At 40.7% G+C, this 15,635-nt stretch overlaps 1 protein-coding gene across 1 annotated transcript in view; it reads right to left on the bottom strand.

Moving 5' to 3' along the window:
- The window catches only part of LOC140486967 (E3 ubiquitin-protein ligase SH3RF1-like), a 132,425-nt gene that overhangs the window by 47,396 nt on the left and 69,394 nt on the right, over positions 1-15,635 (bottom strand). The window contains exons 5-7 of the mRNA XM_072586239.1: positions 6,759-7,034; positions 6,070-6,165; positions 4,591-4,914 (exon numbers count right to left, since the gene is read on the bottom strand). Of these exons, the coding sequence (XP_072442340.1) occupies positions 4,591-4,914; positions 6,070-6,165; positions 6,759-7,034 (696 nt within the window). The remainder of the gene's footprint in view (positions 1-4,590; positions 4,915-6,069; positions 6,166-6,758; positions 7,035-15,635) is intronic.

The raw sequence follows: 15,635 nt of genomic DNA on the forward strand, positions 1-15,635 counted from the left end.
ATATTTGTATCATCGATAGTCACAGATGAGATGCCGGAAGACTGGAGGTTGGCAAACGTGGTGCCACTGTTTAAGAAGGGCGGTAAAGACAAGCCAGGGAACTATAGACCAATGAGCCTGACCTCAGTGGTGGACAAGTTGTTGGAGGGAATCCTGAGGGACAGGATGTACATGTATTTGGAAAGGCAAGGACTGATTCGGGATAGTCAACATGGCTTTGTGTGTGGGAAATCATGTCTCACAAACTTGATTGAGTTTTTTGAAGAAGTAACAAAAAAGATTGATGAGGGCAGAGCAGTAGATGTGATCTATATGGACTTCAGTAAGGCGTTCGACAAGGTTCCCCATGGGAGACTGATTAGCAAGGTTAGATCTCATGGAATAAAGGGAGAACTAGCCATTTGGATACAGGACTGGCTCAAAGGTAAAAGACGGAGGGTGGTGGTGGAGGGTTGTTTTTCAGACTGGAGGCCTGTGACCAGTGGAGTGCCGCAAGAATTGGTGCTGGGCCCTCTACTTTTTGTCATCTACATAAATGATTTGGATGCGAGCATAAGAGGTACAGTTAGTAAGTTTGCAGATGACACCAAAATTAGAGGTATAGTGGAAAGCGAAGAGGGTTACCTCAGATTACAACAGGATCTGGATCAGATGGGCCAATGGGCTGAGAAGTGGCAGATGGAGTTTAATTCAGATAAATGCGAGGTGCTGCATTTTGGGAAAGCAAACCTTAGCAGGGCTTATACACTTAGTGGTAAGGTCCTAGGGAGTGTTGCTGAACAAAGAGACCTTGGAGTGCAGGTTCATAGCTCCTTGAAAGTGGAATCACAGGTAGATAGGATAGTGAAGGCGGCGTTTGGTATGCTTTCCATTATTGGTCAGAGTACATTATTGAGTACAGGAATTGGGAGGTCATGTTGCGGCTGTACAGGACATTGGTCAGGCCACTGTTGGAATATTGTATGCAATTCTGGTCTCCTTCCTATCAGAAAGATGTTGTGAAACTTGAAAGGGTTCAGAAAAGATTTACAAGGATGTTGCCAGGGTTGGAGCATCTGAGCTACAGGGAGAGGCTGTACAGCCTGGGGCTGTTTTCCCTGTAGCGTCAGAGACTGAGGGGTGACCTTATAGAGGTTTACAAAATTATGAGGGGCATGGATAGGATAAATAGGCAAAGTCTTTTCCCTGGGGTCGGGGAGTCCAGAACTAGAGGGCATAGGTTTAGGGTGAGAGGGGCAAGATATAAAAGAGACCTAAGGGGCAACTTTTTCACGCAGAGAGTGGTATGTGTATGGAATGAGCTGCAAGAGGAAATGGTGGAAGCTGGTACAACTGCAACATTTAGGAGGCATTTGGATGGGTCTATGAATAGAAAGGGTTTGGAGGGATATGGGCCGGGTGCTGGTAGGTGGGACTAGATTGGGTTGGGATGTCTGGTCGGCATGGGCGGGTTACCGAAGGGTCTGTTTCCATGCCGTACATCTCTATGACTAAGTGGCCAGGTTAAATGGTCCTGCTCCTTGTCAACAAGATATTTGCAAACAATTATCCCCATTGTCAAACAACTGTTCCATATACCTATTGGAACAGCTTTGTAAGAACCTGTTTTATTTTAGCTAAAAATGTGTTGCTGGAAAATCGCAGCAGGTCAGGCAGCATCCAAGGAACAGGAGAATCGACATTTTGGGCATCAGCCCTTCTTCAGGAATCGTCGATTCTCCTGTTCCTTGGATGCTGCCTGACCTGCTGCGCTTTTCCAGCAACACATTTTCAGCTCTGATCTCCAGCATCTGCAGTCCTCACTTTCTCCTGTTTCATTTTACTTTGTTGACACAATATACCTTTTATTTGATTGCATCTCTATTCCTGAAGCAACCTTTAGTCACAAGCTCTTCACACATGCAGCTTCCTTTACTGAAAATCATATATAATCTACTTATTAATAATCTAAGAGTTATGGTAGGATTCACAACATCATTTTAATACATTTTGAAAGATCAAAAGATAGACCTGGGAGAGCAAGACCATTTTTAGATGTTCCAGCCAGATAGCCTACAGTTCTCTCTCATCATAATATCCAACTAATTCTTGCAAATGTTCCCATCCACCTGCCTACCCAGAGAACAGGTCCATAAATTGGCACATGTCCAAATTCTGGCTATTAGCAACTGTCATCTGTGCCCTTAGCCCTACTAGTTTCAAACACCGCCCTGTTGAAGATCTATCTTTTTTGCATGATGTACAACTTTAAATATACCTCAATAAACAACATTTTGAACAATCGATTTCCAGTTCTGAAAAGCCGGAGTTCGTTTGAGATTAGTTGTATGACATTTGACTCCATTTCATGGGAATTCTCCACACTGCTTCGAGGCTTGAGCATCTCCTCTGTGGTTTAGTGAGCAAAGATAGACGGTACTCGGGTGGTCTCACTAAATATTGTGCAGTTGAAGCTTGGTTTTTCTTCGAGTATACACGATGACTCTATGCTCCTCTACGAGTGTGGCTCATCAGTCCAATTGTTGTTTCACAGTGAACACGGAGAGAGCTTTGTCATAGAAACAATTAGAAACAGTTCAAATATAGAAATAGTCCATTCAGTACAACTAGTTGTGGTCCATCCCTCTCCGCTGCAACAAAATGGAATTAAGCCCATCTGTTTGCATTCATGTCCCATTCCACCCCAAGCTGAGTTTCTGATCTCTTCGGTACCACCAGTAAACTTACCTATTTCAGCCTCCATTACACTGCCTGATTTTGTCCCTGTCTCAGCCCATCTGCTGCTGAAGCTCTCATCTATATCTTTGTTCTCTTACGATACACCAACCCAACACATTTCTGGGTGGTTTCCCACATCTTCCTTTCCATAATCTTGAGGCCTGCGGGATAACTTGCAGCAAGTTCCACCATTTCATCACCTCTGCACACAGTGAGTTGAGCATTGTTTGATGAGGAGCTAATGTATGGCTTTTAAACTGGTTTCAATGGTTTCAAATCCTTCTGTGGCCTTTGAAGTCACTCCCTATCTCTGTAAACCTCCTCCTGGCCTCTGAGAAGTATGCATTCCTCCAGTTCTGACCTGTTGTTCCATCACTCATTTTAATTGCTCCACCATGACTCTGAAGCTCATGACTGGCTGTGTAAAAGGCAGCATATGAAGCCAACCACTAAGGAAAGGGTGTATTGGGACTGTTATAGAGTCAAAGAGCTGTACAGCATGGAAACAGACCCTTCGGTCCAACTCATCCATGCCTACCCGATATCTAAATTAATCTAGTCCCATTTGCCAGCATTTGGCTGCACCTTCATGTACTTCAGCCTCACAATCTGGAATTCCCTCCCTGCACCACCTCACTGTACTGCCTTAACGCACACATTAAAATTTACAACTTGACCAAGCTTTTGGTCATTTGTCCTAACAATTCCTTATGTGGCACAATGTCATACTTTGTTTAATAATATCCTCAGTGTGGTGCCTTGCATCATTTTATTACGTGAAAAGCACTAGGTAGTTGATTTTGTTGTAATGCTGTTGCTAAGCAAAACCTCTGGATTTGCAGTTGCACAAGGATAAACTTTTCAGAGTAACTTACAGGACTGGATGATGACTGCACTTGTTCTAGTCTCACAGCCCACCAAGATTTTTGTAAAAATTAGATTATATATGGATTAAAGCAATTGATATTTAAAGTTGAACTATTCATTCAATTACCAATTGTATCCTTGTAGCTCCCATCAGTTTTGCTTTTCCCATAATGGGTGGACAGGCAAGACTTGATCCCAAACTGGGAGCTGCACCATTGCCATTAGAAGCCAGAAGGGTCAGAATGAGAACATCAGTAATTCAAAAAAATAAACACAAACATTTGAATTAAGAGCAGAAGTAGGCCATTTGGCCCTATTGATCCTGCTCCGCTATTGAACAAGTTTGTAGCTAATATAAATACTCCATATTCTCATCTACAGTGATGACCTTTTACCCTTTTGAACATCAAGAATCAACCTGCCTTAAAAACAAAGACCTCTACCACCACCTTTTGAGGAATGTAATTTCAAAGACTCACCGCCTTACAAAGAGAAAAAAAATCTTTGTGTTTCTGCTTTAAATGGGTAACTGCTTTTTGTAGGTTCTCCCACAAGAGGCAACCTGGTTTCCATATCCATCATGTCAAGAAACCTCAGAGTCTTAACTGCTTCAAAGTCAAGACAACATGAGGCATTGCAAAGACTCTGAAGATCATAAGTGACTGTTTAAAAGGCAGTATATGAATCAAACCATTCTGGAAAAGGTGTAATTTGGACAGTTAAATAAGGAAACAAAATGTAGAATCATTCAGCACAGATGGTAGTCATTTAGTCCATTGCATATCTGAAAGATCTTACATGGAACCATCCAATTAGTCCCACTTTGTTGTTCTTTTCCCTTAGAAATAGCGATGTTTATTTTCCAAAGAATATTTAATTCTTTTTGAAAGCAACCATTGAATTGGTCTTCCACCTCCCCTCAGACAGTGCATTTCAGATCACAACAATAAAACGATATCAAGCTTATGATCACAACGAGTTCTGTGGGACCACCAGGTCTGTTACCTGAGAAGGAGCGCTGCAGGAGAGTCCACCCAATTCAGTGATGCGAGCAGCAGCTGTCGGGTTACTGGAGCTTATCAGGACAGGAGGGCTGATCTCCATGGAGTGGCGGTTTTGAGATGACTGAGACGCTTTGTTAGACATGGTTAGTGAGGTGAACGAGTGCCGTTTTTTGGTGTTCTTCTTTGTGATGTCCAAGGGTTTCTGGGCAGAATTGTTGTGTACAGCCCCTGAGTTACTGCTGCTACCTTCTCCTGAATCGCCACTTCCAGAATTGGAAGTTGAAGGCTTGTCCAGCTGTATCAGATGTTTGGCTGTTGAGTTGAACTGAAAATATACAAAAATATTCCCAAATCATAGAAATAACCTTTATATAAAGTACTGTTATATAATGCTACTGTTGGGTATACAGGATTGTGTACTGCTATTCCTTTGTATTTAAAAGAACTCCACTATTGATACTTGTGTCTGTGCAAAACCAATGTTAAGCCAAATGTTTGAAATTCAGTGTCCCGCTGCATAAACAGGTGCAAATTTTAATTTTGAATGCAATCCAAATTAAAGTTTTAAGCATCATTGCCATCAATCTATGTTTAGTTACTCAAAACACCTCAAAAAGGTTGCAGTTTGGTGTCATGAGGTTGTCTGCACACAATGAGAGGGAAGCAAAATACTGCAGATGCTGGGAAACTGAAATAAAGGAGGAAAATGCTGGAGAAACTCATCAGGTCTGGCAGTCCCTGTGGAGGGAAGAGCAGAGTTAATGCTTCATGTGTGGTATGACCTTTTCAGATGTGGAATAGAACAGTTCTGAACAGGACATATTGGACTTGAAACATTAACCCTGCTTTTCTCTCTCCACAATGTTGCTAGATTTCTCCAGCAAAGAACAAAAGAACAAAGAAAATTTACAGCCCAGGAATAGGCCCTTCAGCCCTCCAACCCTGAGCTGCTGCATTTTCTCTTTTAATGATTATGGAATTTGCTTTCCAATTTTCAGCATTGTAACATTTAATTAAGAGTAAGAATTGAGAACCATTTTGCCAAATGAGTTTACAGGCTGGAGTATAAGTTAGCAGTGGGAATCATATGTATAGAAATGCAAAACTAGTCACTTGGTCATAAAGAATGCTGGAAAAAAGTGATGTCAAAGTCTTTCACCTTATGCTCATCAGGACAAATGCAAAAATGCCAAATTTTAAAGAAACCATAATTTCTGCTGGAAGACAAAAGGATGCCGACTGGTTGGCAAGTTGACAATAATTCTTCAAGATGTGTTGCTATGGAGAATGCACCATTATGCAATGCTTAATACCCATACATACAGGCACAAACATAATAGGTACAGGTACAATGAGAAATAATGAGGGGGTCAGAGGAACATAGAGGATTAATCGCTATGGAGAAAAGGACAGTTTCAGTTGAAGGACATTTCATCAGATTTGCACATATACATCCCATTTTCCGAAAGTGATTGCTCACCTCAACATAGGAAATTGGGAATATTCCTATCTTGTCTCCCAACACTCCTTCAGCCCAATTTTCATCTACTCGGCGTATCACTGTCAAGATATCATCCTGAAGCAAAAGATTAATTAGTCACTTAGTAAAGCAGGATTACTGGTTTCCTAAGTAAACAATCTCAAGCTCAAAAGACAAGGTTAGGATTTAGAAGTTGTCCTTCAGTGATTAACTATGTCTCATTGAGTAAAAAATTACTTAGTTGACTTTAATGATTCCTTGTGTGATATGGACTGAGTCACCACTGTCTGTGGTTTTAAAGTAAATCATAAGAGAATTGGCACTGACCTGATATAACAAAACCATTTTCTGATCTGTATGATATAGCACTGACACATCCACAAAACTGAAACACGCCTCAGTATTCACATAAAGCTATACAGTTTACGAAGAATGCAAAGTTTCTCAGAAAATACATAGGACACGAAATTGGTATTTTGAGGAACAAAGGAAAACTACTTCTCAAAAATGTTGTAATTTATGTCTGGACAGGTACTGGAATAGCTTGGGCAAGAAATTATACATGAAAAACCCTTCCAAAACGACATGGAAGTGTGCCACCACCTTTTTAGGGCAATTAGAGATGAGCAATAAAATCTACCTCATCAACTCTGACATCCCATGAACAAACTAAAAAAGGAAGACCTCACCTTTGAGAACGGCAAGCAGTCTTTATCTGCTTCCTTGTCTTTTACTTCAAAGTCATAAAGTGCTTTGCACTGTGGAGGAGGCTGAGGTAAAGGTTTAATAATCTGAACAAAGTTGGTGGGGAAAAAGCCATGGACACCATTGACTTCCCCATGGTACCAGTTTTCATCTACTTGTCTTCGCAGGATAATGATGTCACCCTTATTGAACTTGAGATCACCGGGCTCTTTTCCTTCATAGTTGTACAATGCTTTAGCACATGGCAGTTGAGGTATACCCTGAAAAACAATAAAAGTACAATTTTAACAAATGCAATTCACATCACCAGTGATTACATAACAGATCATAGACAATTTCCAAGATCATACAGAAAAGGTGGGTCTATTTTTGAAGGACATGATGTGAAGGAGCCAGTGTTGGATTGGGGTGGACAAAGTTAAAAATCACACAACACCAAGTTATAGTCCAACAGGTTTGTTTGGACATACTTGCTTTCTCAGCGCTGCTCCTTCATCAGGTAGCTGTGGAATGGGATCATAAGACAGATCAGAAAATGGTTTTGTTATATCAGGTCAGTGCCAATTCTCTTATGGTTTACTTTAAAACCACAGACCTTGGTGACTCAGTCCATATCACACAAGGAATCATTAAAGTCAACTAAATAATTTTTCACTCATTGAGACATAGTTAATCACTGAAGGACAACTTCTAAATCCTAATCCTGTCTTTTGAGCTTGAGATTGTTTGAGAATTCATAGCAAAAGATTACAATGTCATGCAACTGAAATGATATGTTGAACAAACCTAGATTGCAATATCATTTCAGTTGCATGACATTGTAATCTTTTGCTATGAATTCTGTGTCTTATGATCTCATTCCACAGCTTCCTGATGAAGGAGCAGCGTTCCGAAAGCTAGTATGTCCAAACAAACCTGTTGGACTATAACTTAGTGTTGTGTGACTTTTAACTTTGTCCACCCCAGTCCCAATACCGGTTTCTCTACATTTTGTCCTAGGTTGTTATAGGCACACAAGGAAACCTGTTTTAGCATTGATTATGCCTGCTGGAGCTTCTTCTAATTTGTCCCAACAATCTTTCACATGGAGCAGTTCTGAATTTGTTTGTTATTGTAAATTAGCGATCTGTACAGTCTGAGCAACAGACTGTTCTGCGACGTTGGTCAGTACTTGTGTTAACAATGCTTCCCAAACTTAATTCAAATCAAAATTCTCAACATGACAATCATCTCAATAAATTGGGCTGGATTACAATACAGCTCACAAGAAGGAAAAAGACATTGATCTAATAACTAGTGTCTAGCTCATTGTATCACTCAGTCCATCACCAACAACAGATTACTTTCCAAAATATGAATCCTCAAAGCACACTGATGTGTTTGAACAAGATCCAAAATTTACCAGACATCATAAACTATGTTAATGCTTCAGGTCCAGTGACTCTTCCTCAGAACTGAGCAAGGATCACTGGACCCAAAACATTAACTCTGATTTCTCTCCACAGATGCTGCCAGACCTGCTGAGTTTTTTCCAGCAATTTCAGATTTTGTTTCTGATTTCCAGCATCCACAATTCTTTCCATTTTTAACATAAACTATGTACTCGCAAACTAAATAAGTAACATCTAAAATTTACTGTCAAGACCATTTCAGCTGTACAGAACATTAGTTCAGCCACATTTGGAATATTATGTACAGCTCTGGTTGCCACACGACCAGAAGGATGTGGAGGCTTTGGAGAGGAAACAGAAAATGTTTACCAAGATGTTGCTTGATTTGCAGGGTATTAGCTATGAGAAGAGATTGGACAAACTTGAACTTCAGAGGCTGAGAGGCAACCTGATAGATGTTTACAAAATTATGAGGGGCGTGGATAGAATATTGGAATCTCTTTCCCAGGGTAGAAATGTCAGTTACTATGGGACATGGGTTAAAAAGTAAGGGGGGGGGATGTTTAAAGGAGATGTGAAGAAGTGAGTATTTTTACAGAGTGCCTGAAATGTACTGCCAGAGGACCTGGTGGAAGCAAATACAATAGCAACATGCAAGAGGCATCTTGACAGGTGCATGAATAGGCAGGGAATAGAGGGATATGGACCACATGGGGAGAAAAGGTTTTTAGTTTAGGAAAGGTGTCATGTGTCAACACAGATTTGATGGGTCGACAGGTCTTATACTACTCTTTGTTTCTTGACTGAATAGGATCTTGTAATTATATGTCTACACCTCATCACCACAGTCTTCAGACAACTCCAAATGTCACTAGAATCGCACATAAGGATCTCACAGTAAGAGATAAAATGATCCAATGCCTCCCAGCAAAGTGTTGAGATATCAGGCGCATCATAGATTTGAAGTGAATCGTATGTAAACCTTTGGCTGCTCAACATTACGATGGCGACGGCACACAAGGAACTCAGCAAGTTTGGGACTGGCCATAAAACGCAGGAGTAGGAAGTTGGTCACTTAGCTCCTGTGAGACTATGGCTAACCTTTAACTGAATTCTACACACCCACTTTTGCTCCACATATTGATAGCTAAAAGCATTATCAACTTCAGAATTAAAAGAAACAACTGATCTAGCAGCAACTGTTTGGGGTAAACTTATATGTACAAGTGTTTTCCTAATTTTTTTCATTTAGATTATGCCCCTGACTATGGCAAATATCTCCAATTACCCTAAAATCATATGCTAGTGTAAATTCCAGACCATACAGACCTAATTAATCTCTTCATAATTTAACCCTCATTCTTCAACTTTTGAAATCTCTGAGAATTTTCAAAGAAGTTTGAGATTTGATGCATGAGGATTGGAGGCAACAAGTATAAGAGCAAGCTGATTATGCGCAACTTGGAGAAGATACTGGTTCAGCCTTGACAAAGCATGGCGCTGGAAAAGACACAACAGGTCAGGCAGCAACCAAGGAGCAAGAGAGTCGACATTTCGGGCAGGACCCTTCCTCAGGACTGGGCAGGGGGAAGGGGGGATTGAGAGATAAATGGGGGGAGGGGGGTTGCAGCTAGGAGAAAGGTAGGCTATAGGTGGGCAAAGGTCGGTGGTGGTGATAGGTCAGTGGGAAGTCTGGAGCTAATAGGTCGGAAGGAAGATGGAGAACAGATAGGTCAGGTCAGAAGGTTGGATGTGAGTCAGAAGGTTAGATCTGGGATGGGATGGGGGGAGGGGAGATTTGGAAACCAGTGAATTTAAATGTTCTTGGCGTGTGATTGCAGTCTCCCGAGGTGGAAATTACACTAATATATGAGTTGAGGATGCTTGGAAGGAAACTATTTCCATAGTAAGGGCAAATTCTAAATGAGAATGCTGAAAAATGAGGAAAATACTTGTACACATAAAGGATGGTAGAAGTTTACCCCAAACAGTTGCTGCTAGATCACTTGCTTCTTTTAATTCTGAGGTTAATAATGCTTTTTAACAAACAATATGTGGAGCAAATGTGGGTGCATGGAATTCAGTCAAAAATTAGCCATGGTCTCTCGGGGAGCTTATATTGCCAACTATAATTGCCTACTCCTGTATTTTTAAAAATGCAATACCAGCACCTGCAGTCCCAACTGCCTACCGGTTCAGCCTAACTGGAATACTGCATCCAGTTCCAGATTTGGCGAGTGATGGTCTAGTGATATTGGACAAGTAATCCGGAACTCCAGACTAATGGCAACATGCATCTGAAACCCATGAGATGGTGAAATCTAAGTCACTGCCTAAAAGTCAAATAATGACAACTATTGGGAGACAGTGAAGTCTGCAGGTACTGGAGATCAGAGTTGAGAGTGTGTTGTTGGAAAAGCACAGCAGGTCAGGCAGTATCCAAGGAGCAGAAAAATCAATGTTTCGGGCCGGAGCCCTTCATCAGGAATGGCTACTTTTAATGACAGCTACTGTCAATATTGCAAAATCCCAGCGGCTTTACTAATGTCCTCAAAGGAAGGAAGTCTGTCATCCAAACCTGGTCTAGCCAACTTCAATGTGGTCAACTTCTGACAGCTCTGAGCAATAACCACTGGTCAAGCCACCAATACTCACATCCCATCAATTAATTTTTAAATAGTTGGGCACTGCACTTTAGGGAGGATGTGAAGACATTTAGAATGTGCAAGAAAGTTCACGAGAATGGTTTCACAGACAAGAAGCTTCAAGTATAAAGATACATTGGAGACGTTAGGACTGTATTCTTTGGAGTAAAGTGGGGATTTGACAGATGTATTAACAAACATGCGGGGTCCAAAATAAATAAGGATAAACTTTTCCCACTCAAGAAAGGAATTAAGAGAGCATTAATACAGAGTTAAAAAGGTAAAACAAGCAAAAGTAATCCAAGGAAACATTTCTTTTTGTGCAACAAGTGCTTCAGGTCTGGAATGCAGTGTGCATGCTGGAGACAGGTTCAATTGAATTCAAAAGGCAAGTTAGATTGTTATCTAAAAAGGAAGAATGTGCAGAGTTATAGCGAGAGGGCAGGAGAATGGCACTAAGCAAAATTCTCATTTGTACATCAGATGCAGACACAATAGGCCGAATGTGTCTCCATCTGCTCGGTAACAATTCCGAGAAAATGAAAATATGCAAACAAGGACAATGATAGACATTTAGGCGTGATAACAGTTTATCTCCTGTTTCATTCTGCACACCTTTTTTATTGCAAACAAATGACACCTTCTGTTTGGAAGCCAATTCTTTCACATTGCCATATTTCATTTCACAGTCCTCTATCTAAATGAGACATGTGCATGTCAGCATGAATTATAGGTGGGAAACAGTGAGTTGGCAATGCAAAAAAAGCTGGTAGCAAATCTAAGGATTCAGCCCAATTATGATTTGCATAAATCAGAACATCTTACGTCTGTGCTGGTGACAAGTATTTCAATAGACGATGCTGCCAATTAATTCCAGACATATAAGAAAACGTGCTGTAACGCTGTATTGTAAAGTTCTGAACATTATTACTTTTTAAATATCCAGAAATGGGACAATTCATCTCTGCGGTAGTCACTGAAATAGACCAAAACAAAAAGTCACAAAATACTCCACTTTACAAGCATAAAAGCAAGTTTATTCAAAAAGGCCTTGTTTTATGAAGAAAGAATGATCAGATTCAGGCGCTGTGCTGGAGGAGAGTAGAATGAGGTAAGCTCTTTGTGAAGCAGAAAAGATTGAGGGGACATGATTGATATTCACCCTGTCAGGTATTCCCTCTTGTGGGGTACACTAGAACTGAAACTTAGAATTTAAGAATAAACTACTTGACAATTGCCCTTCTGAGCCGAGGAGACTCTTGTTTATTCGTTTGTTCGTCTGTGCAATTTCTCTCTACCAGAAAGCAAAGCAGGCTGGGGTTTTGAATTTATTCAAGAAAGTTAAGGATTATGGCTGCAGAAAGGAAAGCAGAGTTGAGACCACAGCCATGATCTTATGAAAGGCAGTGCAGGCCTACCCCTGTCCTTACGCAACCTCTTTTGTGAGCAGGTAAGTGGACCAAGCAAGCCACTGACTTTAGAGTGAAATTGGTTTTAGGCAAATAAGAAGTCACAGTGCACAAAGCTTATTAAAAATAATTACTTGCAACCAAATCATTTTGGCAAGCCACTATGTGATGAGGTTGGGAAACAAAAGAAGGGCACGATTAATCATATGATAGTGAGGCTGACAGTCTTTCGCTTATCCACTGCTTTATATTTATCCACCAGTGACCCAGATTGTTCAGCCTCAGGAAACTGGACAGCAAACAAAGCTAAAGATTGCTGGATCCAGCACATTTATTTTTGCCTTGCCCTTGCAAACAGGCAGGGCGGCACAGTGGCACAGTGTTCAGCAGTACTACCTCACAGCGTTAGGCACCAGGGTTCGAATCCAGCCTTGGGTGACTGTGTGTGGAGTCTGCATGTTCTCCCAGTGTCTGGGTGGATTTTCTTTGTAGAGTCCAGGGATGTGCAGATTCGTTGGCTTAGCCATGGTAAAAGTCCATGCATGAGATGGTCACAGGGTGGGTGTGGATGGGATACTCTTTGGAGGGTTGGTGCAGACTCTATGGGCCAAATGACCTCTTTCTGCATTGCAGGGATTCCAGTATTACCCATTCCTTACCTTTGACCTATATAATCTCCCCTCCCAGTATACACACTCAAACTATCAAAATTCCAGCACTCCACAAATCAAAAATCTCTACTGGAGAAGTTGTCATAACCTAGGTTCGCTGGAAGATTCCTTCATCACTCAACTGAGTTTTCTGTGTGTATATGCTCGGCACTGATTGGTGCATTACTGGATAAATGTTACCCAAAGACACAGGAATGTTCGACTACTATGCTATCCATGGACACTGACGTCCATTGCTTTTAGGCCTCCCACAATCCTTAAGCGGCTGCATCGATTTCATCTCCTTAAACTGTGAACGAGTTCAGTGGCACCATTATTCAGTGCTTCCCGAGATCCCTCCTCCAGAACAATTCTTTTTAAAGTTTTATTTTCCCTAACAACATTGATTTGTAGCGATGGATCCAAAGATGCTTGGAATCCTGCACTTCTGTGGTGTAGCCATTATTCATGAGAGGCCTGGACCAGAGAAACATACATGATGGTTTTGATAACGAAGGAAGACATTGCTATCTAGTCCTGAATATCCTTAACTTAGCAGGTAACTCAATTTCAAACATATGTACATAAACGGAAATCAATGCTCACTAAGTTCTGTGCTGCAGACCTAATGTCATGAGAGCTATATTTCTGCTAAGCTGCAACTCTCACCCTATGACAAGTCTGTGGAGATTGCTTGCAAACTGTTCATTGTGCAATATTGTGTCATACTGTGTTCTAACGTAGTTCAAAAGATAAACAAAACACAATAAAACCCTGAAACATTTTAAAACAATATAAAAAGCACACTGTAAGCTGTGATAAAATTTGGTGAAATTTTCAGTCAATATAATCCACCTGACAAAACGGACCAAGATTTCTTTACAGAATTGTAACTGCAGTTGAGTCAATGCCATCAAACTGTGGGATATCACCTGAACAAGGCCATCACAGTACGACTGAACGTAATTGTGCAGTAAATTACACCTTTTGATATTAAGCTGCAATGCTGATATCACCAAATAGAAGTGTTGAGTGTGTAATGAATACACGGGTGGTGACAAATGAGGTTTACGTTACTAATTTAAAAATATGTAATCAGCATCAGGTGAGAGTTACCTTTTAATAAGCTACAATGTACTTAAGTGTGTCAATGCAATCTCCTGACACGAAGCAAACTATAATTCAATGTCGACTAAATATTAATGAGGTGAGCACACTAGTGCCTTGGTGATGCAGCAAGGTTATGCAATTATCTTTTAACTTTTGACGCTCTGTTTTAAATCAATTAAATTTCCAGCTTGTTTGAACAGTCCCAATGAAAGAAACAGTTTAGGATCAGTTTTGACATTGCTCCAGATGACTGCAAGTCCACAACTAAAAATTTTGCCAATAATTCATGCTAAATGGGCCATCTCACTTGGGAGCAGCTGGTGTGAGCAAACAAAGCCTTGCACTGCAGGAAACACTGATCTCACATGGGAGACTGTGCACATGTGCTTCAAGAAAACAGGAATTCTGCTCAATATCCAGGACGATGCTGTACCTTCCCTGAAAAGTAGTGCACTCTCAGTATTGATAATACAGAAGAGGAAGAAAATCAAAAACTTTCTTTGTGAACGTATGAAGTTAAATATGGTGAGGAGGGCAAGATAATACCACATCCAATCTCAAACGCACAAATCCATCCCAAATATGCTATCTCTTCAAATAAATCAAAGCAGGCAAACACTTTGGGCAAATAGTTTCTCCCACTTCTATGCTCCAGGAGATGACTTGTATGATTCCCTACAAGAACAATTGGTCTTCTCTAAAAATTGCCTTTCAAAAAGGCTGCTCATATTGGCCACATCTCTGTGGGACTTTCTTACTTCACCTTCTCATTAGTGCACACTGTAATTGAAAAGGGTTTCATATGGCAAATGAAAAACGGAGACATGAATTCCTGTCTGGAATGGCTAAACTACTTATCTGAAGTTATTAGGGCCATTAACAATACCCAGGAGTTTCTGAAATACTGTCAAGCAGTTTGTACTCCATCTCACAATCGCTGCAGCAGGAAGACTGCTTAGAACGGCATTTTGTTAAATGTTATGTTGCTGTTGCACTTTCCTCAATAGTGCATCTCACATAGTTCATTAAGGGATAGTTTATACAGAGAGAGAACATGGCCTCGTGATCAAATTGTTGGTGTAGTCAAACACAGTCCAATACTCCTGTGTGACAGTTGGTATAATTCAATCTATTGCTCACTTACTTCCTGAATTTATTGTTAATTTCTACCATTCTTCTATTTCAACATAACAATTGAATCCAAAGGCTTTGCAATCTCCTCCCGAGCTTCACAGAGAATCCGAGGATAAATCCATCCGGCCCAGGGGTCTTATCTACTTTCAGATCTTCCAAAATTGCTAAAACCTCCTCTTTGTCACCCTCAATCCCACCTAATCTAGTAGCCTGTATCTCCATATTCTCAATAACATTGCCCTTTTCCAATGTGAATACTGATGAAAAGTATTCATTAAGCACTTCCCCTACGTCCTCAGATTCCACACACAACTTCCCACTACCATCTTTGATTGGCCCTTATCTTACTCTAGTCATTCCTTTATTCCTGATATACCTATAGAAGGTCTTAGGGTTTTCCTTGATCCTATCCGCCAATAACCACTTATGTCCCTTCCTGGCTCTTCTTAGCCCTCTCTTTACATCTTTTCTAGCTAACTTATAACTCTCACGCCCCCTAACCGAGCCTTCATGCCTCATCCT

The sequence above is a fragment of the Chiloscyllium punctatum genome, chromosome 2, assembly GCF_047496795.1.
Source record: "Chiloscyllium punctatum isolate Juve2018m chromosome 2, sChiPun1.3, whole genome shotgun sequence".
Classification (NCBI taxonomy): Eukaryota; Metazoa; Chordata; class Chondrichthyes; order Orectolobiformes; family Hemiscylliidae; genus Chiloscyllium; species Chiloscyllium punctatum.